The sequence below is a fragment of the Oncorhynchus clarkii genome, chromosome 14, assembly GCF_045791955.1.
Source record: "Oncorhynchus clarkii lewisi isolate Uvic-CL-2024 chromosome 14, UVic_Ocla_1.0, whole genome shotgun sequence".
NCBI lineage: Eukaryota > Metazoa > Chordata > Actinopteri > Salmoniformes > Salmonidae > Oncorhynchus > Oncorhynchus clarkii.
In genome coordinates, this window is record NC_092160.1 from 10,599,857 (window position 1) to 10,608,728 (window position 8,872).

At 43.5% G+C, this 8,872-nt stretch overlaps 1 protein-coding gene across 1 annotated transcript; it reads right to left on the minus strand.

The window, feature by feature from the left end:
• Positions 1-856: 856 nt before the first annotated feature.
• Positions 857-8,822, minus strand: LOC139366253 (ubiquitin-like protein 3). The gene is made up of 6 exons (XM_071103527.1): positions 8,642-8,822; positions 7,930-8,128; positions 4,862-4,970; positions 4,426-4,512; positions 3,974-4,051; positions 857-3,771 (listed from the first exon to the last, which is right to left on the minus strand). The coding sequence occupies exons 2-6, from the start codon at positions 7,954-7,956 to the stop codon at positions 3,719-3,721; spliced, it is 354 nt and encodes a 117-aa protein (XP_070959628.1). The 5' UTR covers positions 7,957-8,128; positions 8,642-8,822; the 3' UTR covers positions 857-3,718.
• Between the last annotated feature and the right edge of the window lie 50 nt (positions 8,823-8,872).

Sequence of the window (8,872 nt, forward strand, 5' to 3'; positions counted from 1 at the left end):
GGTCAATAATAAAAGTTTATCTCAATACTTTGTTATATACCCTTTGTTGGCAATGACAGAGGTCAAACGTTTCTGACTATATACTTTTTTGCCCCACTGTATATTAAAACAGAAGATTCCAGTAACTTTGGTAAATTACCAGTAATGTTGCAACCTTAGTCACAACCCACTGCAAGTGCAGAGCCTCAGACATCTAATACTCTTATGACGTTCACACACCTATTACCCAGAGTGCCTGCAGAGGGCCTCTGAGAGAGAGAGAGAGAGAGGGGGGGGGGGGGGGGGGGGGGGGGGGGAGCTGGAGGAGGGAGTGTGAGATACAGAACCCAAGATGAACAGAGGGAAAAAGAGTGACGGGTCTCCCAGGGCCTCAGAAATCACTACAGACAGGCCTCCGCTCCGCCACATGCAGCCCCTCTCCCAGATCACGGCTTCCCTGCAGAGGAGAGTCCCCAGCCAAGGCCAGAGGAAGCTGGGTATGGCAGCTGTACTCCACCCCACCCCTGCCGATCACCACAGCAGCATAGCACACTGTACACAGAGACGGCCCAGCTGAACCATGTGTGGTTCTGTTACCCTTGGTCGCCAAACCTGGACTGGGGCCCACTCTAACACACTGGACAGACTGACCGCACGTGCCAACTCATGCAAGACCGCAAAGTTATTCATCCTGAAACAGTGGTATCTGTGTTTAGAGCAGTGATGCTTTCAACAGATGCTGCTTCCAGGTCAGAGATGCTGGTTATCACCTCACAGTTGAGACCCCTTTGTTATGACCATCTCTCTCCTCTCTGTGTTACTTCATCCACTGCCAGACAGAGAGCTAAAAACGGACAGACAGAGACATGAGCAGATGCATGGAAGAACAAGTAGTTTATTTAAAAGATTAAGAACAGCAGTAGGTTTTAGAATAAATCTGGGAGCTTGACAGCACTTTTCCTAACTTTAATTGCCAATGTCAACTGGAAACCTGGAGCGCTCTCAGTTATACGTCATAACCAGGTTTTTGGAGAGAATAATATTGAATAATAGGAGCTCGACCAACTGTTACGACTGAATCACTACAACATGCATAGCATTTTATATGGGGTCTAAATCGCAGACAGAATCCAAGACACCCAAACTTATTTCCAGCACCAAAACTATATGTTTTAAATGTATTAAAATAACTATTTTTTTTAAATGTATTTAACTTTTATTTAATCTAGTGACTGATTACCTCCTTTTAGTTATCCAAGTCCACATATGGTATGCCATCAAAACTACACTGATTCTTATCCATTGTTAAGGTCATTTGTGATATTGGAGAGTAATATTGATCAGTCTACTACTAAACTAAATTCATTGCAAAGAACCTCTGAATAATAGATAATGTCAGCCAACCATTATTACAGTCAGAGGAAAAGGTGATGTAACAGCCAACATCAAATAGTACATTTTGACCTTGGAGTATCACACATGGAATTCTTATCGGTAGAGGGGCTCCCGAGTGGCAAACCGGTCTCAGGCAATGCATCTCAATGCAAGAGGTGTCACTACAGTCCCTGGTTCGAATCCAGGCTATATCACATCCGGCAGAGATTGGAAGTTCCATAGGGCGGCGCACAATTGGCCCATCGTCGTCCGGGTGTGGCTGGGGTAGGCTGTCATTATTTTCTTAACTGACTTGCCTAGTTAATTCAAAAAATACAAGTATGGGACTCAACCAGGAGGTGTTGAACAGCCCAGGGCCTAGGATGAGAATGGAGTAGCTACACAACACTGCCACCCAGCGGCCATCCATCTGCTCTACTACTGACAAAGAACATAGATCTGTCCCCTATATCACAACCTCTACAATGAAGAATGCATATTGTCCAAGCAAAGTGTTCCACACTTTAAAACTTAGAACATTTCTTTAAGATGTTTTATTAATTTATAATACAAGCTTTAAGCAGACCACATTTCATTAGTATTATTTTTTCTTTTATACATTTATTCATATTGAGCTACATTTCATAGCAGTGACATTGGTTGACAGACACTAACCAAAGGACACTCACTAAAAGGAAGGATTCACACTGTTTCCATGGAAACCACAGCCACCCAAGACCAATCTGTTCTACTCCACCACCTGCATCACTAACCTCCAGTGTTCACACACACACACACAACACACACCGTTTTTAGGTTAACACACACCCATTACTCAAATACACAAACTGTCTCCATACACTCAGTCATTTCCCCAACCTATCCACTCACACATACAGTCATGTAAAATTAATACGCAATTCCCACACACTAACCCCTGGGACAAAAGGCATTCAATTAACAGGAGTCAGACATCAGCAACTGGACAAACAATATCAATACAAGATAAAAATTGACATTTTCCAATTGCAATATTAATGATATTACTGAATAATTCCACAATCAAAAAGGCAAACAAAAACAGACAGCATCCAAACAAAAAGGAGGTCAAATACCATCATCATCATTTCCTCCTATTTTCCAGAGGGGAACCCTCTCCAAGGACTTGAACCCTCTCCAAGGACTTGCTCCCTCATGCCTCTAGTCCGAATGTCCTGTAGTTGGCCATGAAGACCTCCAACTACCAACACCTCTCTGTTGACTGGCTCCTGGTGTCGATGCCCTTATTCCTCACTCAGGTCGGACGGGGAGTGGCGAGGGGGCTGTCCCATGGGACGGGATGTAGTCTAAATGGTCATGTTGATCAGAGGTGGAAGCCATACAGAATGACAATGGTCACTCAGAAGCAATCCGTCAATACTTTTCACTCAGTTAAAAAAATAAAAACAAAAAAAAAGGGGGAAAAAAGCAGGGCTTCACAACCAGGGGGAGAATGTGTAGGAGTTAGTTCAGATTCTTCTAGCTAGACCAGTTCATCATTCACCGTCGAGGTGATCAAACACGTGACAATGCCACACACACACACACAGGTGTCCCTTTACAACTTTGAACTCTTCCTCTGTTGGTCCAAGTCCAGGAACAAACACGAGTGTGGCCCATGTCACAGAGATACACAACACTCCACTGGTGCTATGGCAGACTACACACACCCTGCTAGTAGGAGTCAACTACTGTACTGTGCACAGTCTACATCGGGTGAGGAGGATGGCACTTTGTCTAACAGTAGGACATTATTCTCTCTTCCTCTGTAAGATGGGGAGATTAAAACGATACAAAAAAAAACTAAAAGAAACACTTTCTAATAAACAACCCAGTTAAGTGCAATGAGAGGTTTTAACGCCGTTCTACAAGAGCCATGGGAACTTCCATTTCATTAGCAGAAAGATACTTGGAGTCAATGCAAATGACCAACGCCACAGTACGGGTCAATGTTCCGAAGTCATAGTTTGACAGTGTTTCTGTGGGAGGTCTTCAAAACCTGTATGGTCACCCAGCTATCTTATCCTGGGTAACCACGGAGATTATATGTACAAATTCTTAACATGGTTTTACAACACAGAAGAAAAAGGCAGAATCTGGCAAAAGGGTGAAAAAAGAAAATTGATCTGAATAAATGGGTACAAAAAAAATTCCAAAGCCACCGATTGGGCCAGAGTGCCACAAACATGTGCCAGACAGCAGGCTGACAGCTCTGTGACCCATCTCCCTGTGATCTCTCCAAATCCATGGTTGACGGGCAGACAGAAGCCGAGCAGGGGTGAATGTGGGGGAGGGTTAAGGGGAGGATTGTGGTTTGTTGTCGTCTTTACAAGAGCAGACAGCAGTTGCTCTCCGCGGTCTTCTCCCGGTTACGCTGACCTACAAAGACGAGGACGATAGAAACTTGGTGAGACAACTGCAAACACGACAACTAGAGAGCAAATATCACCAGACTTTCCGGTTCAAAAGGGACCATAAGGCCTAAATCTGTAGCAATTACAGCTCAACATGGTCCCTGACAGCTAGGTGATGGGATGGGTTGACCTTGAGATGAGACAGAACGAAACCGAGGGGTTCTCACCATGGGAGTTAGGCTCTGGCAGGGTCTCTCTGGCAACCAAGTGCATGACAGTTGTTCGGCCAGGGGGCAGCTTTAAAGCTTAGAAAACAAAAAAGGACAGAATGAACAATTAATATGCAGAATATATAAATCCTCTTTAATTATGGTATTACTAAACATGTTCCGAATGCCTATTCTCCATCCTTAACTGTGGCACGGGTAACCCTCTAGAGTCTAAGGCCGCCATCGGCGGATGTGGTGGATTGAGACACAGCCCATGCAAAAAAAACGGAATCTCTTACTCAACAGTTGATGTTTTTATTATGCTAATTAGATGTTTGCGGGGGAGCGGACATCGACTCTAGGGTCAAACTTAATTTCAAAGGACACAGGTCATTCAATCACAGTATTCACTAGTAAATTTCAGACATGTAGGATGAATGTGTGTGTGTATAGGAGGGTCCATGAAATACCTCCCAGGGTGACGTTGCCATGCAGGAAGCGTCCCTGGAAGATGAGGCGTAGGATGCTGGCGCTGCTCACCTGCTCCTCCTCCCATCCTGATGGAGCGATGAGACAACACACAGAAGCTCAGGGGATAATTTTTTTTATCAGCGCCAGAAACACTCAGACACTTCCTGCAGAGGTTTAACCCACACAAACATTACTACCATCATCAGGGGTGTGAAGATGGAATAAAGTGTTACGACACAAGGCATGGTCCAACAGCTGTTCCTATACCAGTAACGGACTTCAAATTGGGCTTTCACAACAAGAAATAGAAGTATGCCCAGTACACTAAATCAGACAGTTGAAGTGACCTGATTAATTCCACAATACAACTCAATAGAAAACAAGACAGTGAAGTGGTAGTTTCTTGGTCCACCTCCCAACATGCAAAAAACTCACCCAAGGGCCAGTTATCAAAGACGTGCTTGGCGATGTCCATGGCCGAGTCGCTGGGGGAGAAGATGAAGTCTTGTGTCTTCCCACTGACCAGGATAAGACGCAGGTTCACCTGGAATGGCCCAAACAAAATATCTGAATAATCCTACACATGCTCCACAGAAATCACAAGATTACAGTATAATAAAAGTCCACATTTCCACCCCATCGAGCAATGAGAGGCACGTAGCTTCGCCTAATCACATGGAATCCTTCCGTTTTCTCTCACCTCGAATGACATGAGATGACCTTCGGAAGCCTGCACCAAAACTGGCATTCCAGTCTAATTAGATTTCTCTGGTGCAGCTCTCAGCCCCTTTGACTGGGCTGCTTCCTTCAGAGAGGACTGAGCTTGTTGTGTAGTGAGCCCCTATAGTAGGACGGGGCATAGATAAGGGTGGAGCTGGGGGTGATGGGGTGGAGGGGGAGAACAGTGGGCCTTCAGTGGCTTGAGGCAGGGAGCAGCTCCTCTCTCCGGGCTGTCGGCCTAATGTGATAACCCCAGGTGTCCCAGACAGGCCTGGGCCACATTATTACATTGATATTGCCAACGCGTAACCCGAGGGGTGGGGGGGGGGGGGTGAAGGTCTTAGAAAGGGCTTTTCCCTGTTCTTCTTTGTACCCACCCAGTCCACTAAATGAAAGCATCGAAAGAAGAAAAAAAAATACATGGAAATGTGTTTGACATGTTGCCCTAATCGTACTAGCACCTCATGAAATGTTCCCCTAAAGCCTTAGAAAGGCTCCTTAAACAAACAGAGACCATTTCATATGTATTAGTCATTTACAGAGTCCAAAAGGATGGTCCTGGTTTACTTTTTAGGAGACTTGGGTAATGGCACTTAAAACAATATATATATATTCTTGGATTTAAAATAGTTATTTGGTTTAACGGTTACATCATCCACATGCTGTTTGCAGAGTTCCGCAGGGAATAAACGGCGAAAGAGAAGGACAAGGTAAGGCAGTTGGTCCAGTGCATTGAGTCAAATCCCAAATGCCACAGAATAATGAATCAAATGAATAAAACCAACTGACTATTTCTGAGAAATCATAGTACATACAAGTCATGCAATTGAAATCCCATTGGGCAATAGGGAAACATAGTTTCACATGAAGTAGATTGAGGTAGTGCAACTCTGAGGTTTCCTGTCAGACACTCCATGTAGGCTATGTAAATGATTTCTATTATCAACTCATCAATTTTAAACTCATGAAACATCCGCTACAGTAAGTAGCCTTAAGCATACACAGCAGTGCCTGCACAAGAGGAGACCCAGGCTCAAAGCCTTCCCTCCTGTGGTGGCAGCAGCCCCAGGTCAGAACCTCTGATAGGGAAAAATGCTCTGAAGCATCATTATGGACGGAAGGCACACCGTCTCCACCCCTCTGCATTAGTTGATGAATCGTAACACGCTGCACACACAACCACTGCCTCACATTAAAAAAATAAATCATTCACCAAAGTAGATATTGGTATTCCACCAGAATCCAGAAAATGCCTGGGAAATCATGGCATTCCAACCATTAGGCCTACCAATACTATTATAGTTTGGAGACCAACATCAATGTTACGTTAACAGATGGGTATTTTCCCCACATATTACAATGTGTTCATTTGATCCTAAACTTTCTCTGTTGGTAATCAGGGAAGCCAGAACAAAGAGCGTGCCACCAGGTGTGACGTCAGGACAGTCCTACAATGATCCGTTTACAAACACGCCAACCCCCCCTAAGCAGAGGAAGTCAAGTCCCATCCCCTCCCCCCCATGAACTGCATAACCCCTCCGTGTGGGGTTTACATACCCATGTCATCATTAACAAGCTTTAACCCCCCCCCCCCCCCCCCCGATCCACAACCAAACAAACAAAAAACGAACTAGAATCTGCCCACCTGCCCTTTATTTTAATCCATCAAGTATATACTGTTAAGATTATCCAATCAAGAGACAAACAAAAATGCGCTTTAAAAACTCAGATTTGAATTAAGAGAAAAGGTCTGCAACATGCGTGCATTGAGAACAGAAATGTGACAATGAGGGATTCTACTAAATAAGCAAAAGTAGAGGAATCCAGAACACCACAAGCTGGCATCAGTACAACAGTACAGGCAGTCCAGAGTAGCCTACTAGCTTCTGCATTGATTTTTAGATTGAAATCATAAACAATTTGACTGGTTCTCCTCAGTTTAAAAAAAAAAATCTCCTCTCCATCCATGCCTTAAAAACCATGTCTGTGGCACTTGTGTTACACTGGTCATACAGGTTTGTTTAAGAAATGAACAATCTCCAAGAGGGTAGAGCTGTGATTTGGGGATATGAATCAAATCAGTTAAAGGTCCAATGCAGACGTTTATATCTCAATAGCAAATCATTTCTGGATAACATTTAAGTAGCTTAGCGAGATAAAAAAAATCAAAATCAAAACAAAGATGTTTTTTTATATTAAAAAAAAAAAAAAAGCTTCTTAGCAAAAAGGACAATTTCTAAAGCAAGAATTTAACTAAGACTGTCTGGGAATGTTTTGAGTGGGGAAGGGAAGTTTAAATTAGCTGTTATAGGCAGAAAGGTTTGGAACTCGATTGGTCTATTAACCAATTTACCACATGGTGACATCACCATAGAAGGCCAAAACTCCCTCCCACCAAAAATGGCTGTCATTTCAGGCAGTCTGAAAAACAGCTCTTACACTAAAAGTGCATTATAATTTTCACAGCATTATTCCAACCTCAGTGTGGAAATGTTTATAAAAACACAGGGGGGAGAAGAAAAATCACGTTTGACTGCACTGGGCCTTTAAGGCTCACCTCTACAAAAAATGTGGGGCAATCTCAAAATGTAGTTTGACAGATGATTACAGAAACAGCAGCTATTCTGTTTTGAGTTAATCCCTGATCCTAAACTAGCCTCCAAATACATTCAGACATGGAAAACATCACACGCACTGTAACCACGTCAATATTAGACATGCACAGCATTGGATCTTATGCAGTAACTAAGGATTGGTTATGTTGGGTTGCAATTAATACTCACAATATCGACATCCCTTTGAGTTGTCATGGCTCTGAAGCTGCTCTGCACAGAGCCGACTGGGCAGTTAGTGTTGCGCTTTGCTGATGGAGACTGGGCCAAACCCCTGGCACAAAGAACACTGTGTGCGTTTCACTACTCTCTCACCCCCCCACCCCCCTCCTTTCTCTGCTTTCCACAGCCTGGCACCAACTCAAGCGCTCTGACCAACGTGAAACATAAAATTGGTTACAAGATTCGCCTGTTGATGTGATATCTGCGAACGATGGTGGCTAGGTGTCAAGCGTATGTATCAATCAACCACTGCCTAGCAATCATACACTGTCAGACGGAAGCTATTTACTTACATAGCATTTGGCTACACATTAGCTAGTTAGCTTCAGTAGCTTGCCAACACTAACGTTACTTAGTTAACAACAGATGGCTATAAACTCGTTGCTTTAACCTCGACAGATTAACTCAAAATCATCCGTATTGCCTGACAAGATCTCCTAACGCTGGCTTGTAACTAGTAGCATGGTTGGCTAGCAAGGAGATGACACCCGAAGAAACGTTAGGTAGCTGTGTTAATTTACAAGGAAGGTAACTAACTTATGTAGGTAGGTAGCTACGTTGCTAAAATGTAACTAAAGTGAACATATCTGACTGCGGCAGAAAATAGGAACTGTGGGAGCACAGAAAAGACAACCCGCGATATCACTACCGTTAATCTTACCAACAAAAAAAAACTCACATCTCTAAAGACCGTAACGGTATAAAACAAATACTTAAATATATAAGCATCCCAATGGTTAAACGTATCCCACGTTTGGGTGTCTCTTTCCGTCAAATAACATCGAACCTAACTGCTGCTTGTCGAAGAATAAATGGCAGGACATTTAAAGACACCGGAAATCAGCTGTTTGTCAACATAGGAAACGAAAAGTATTTCTGGGAGTTGCAGTCT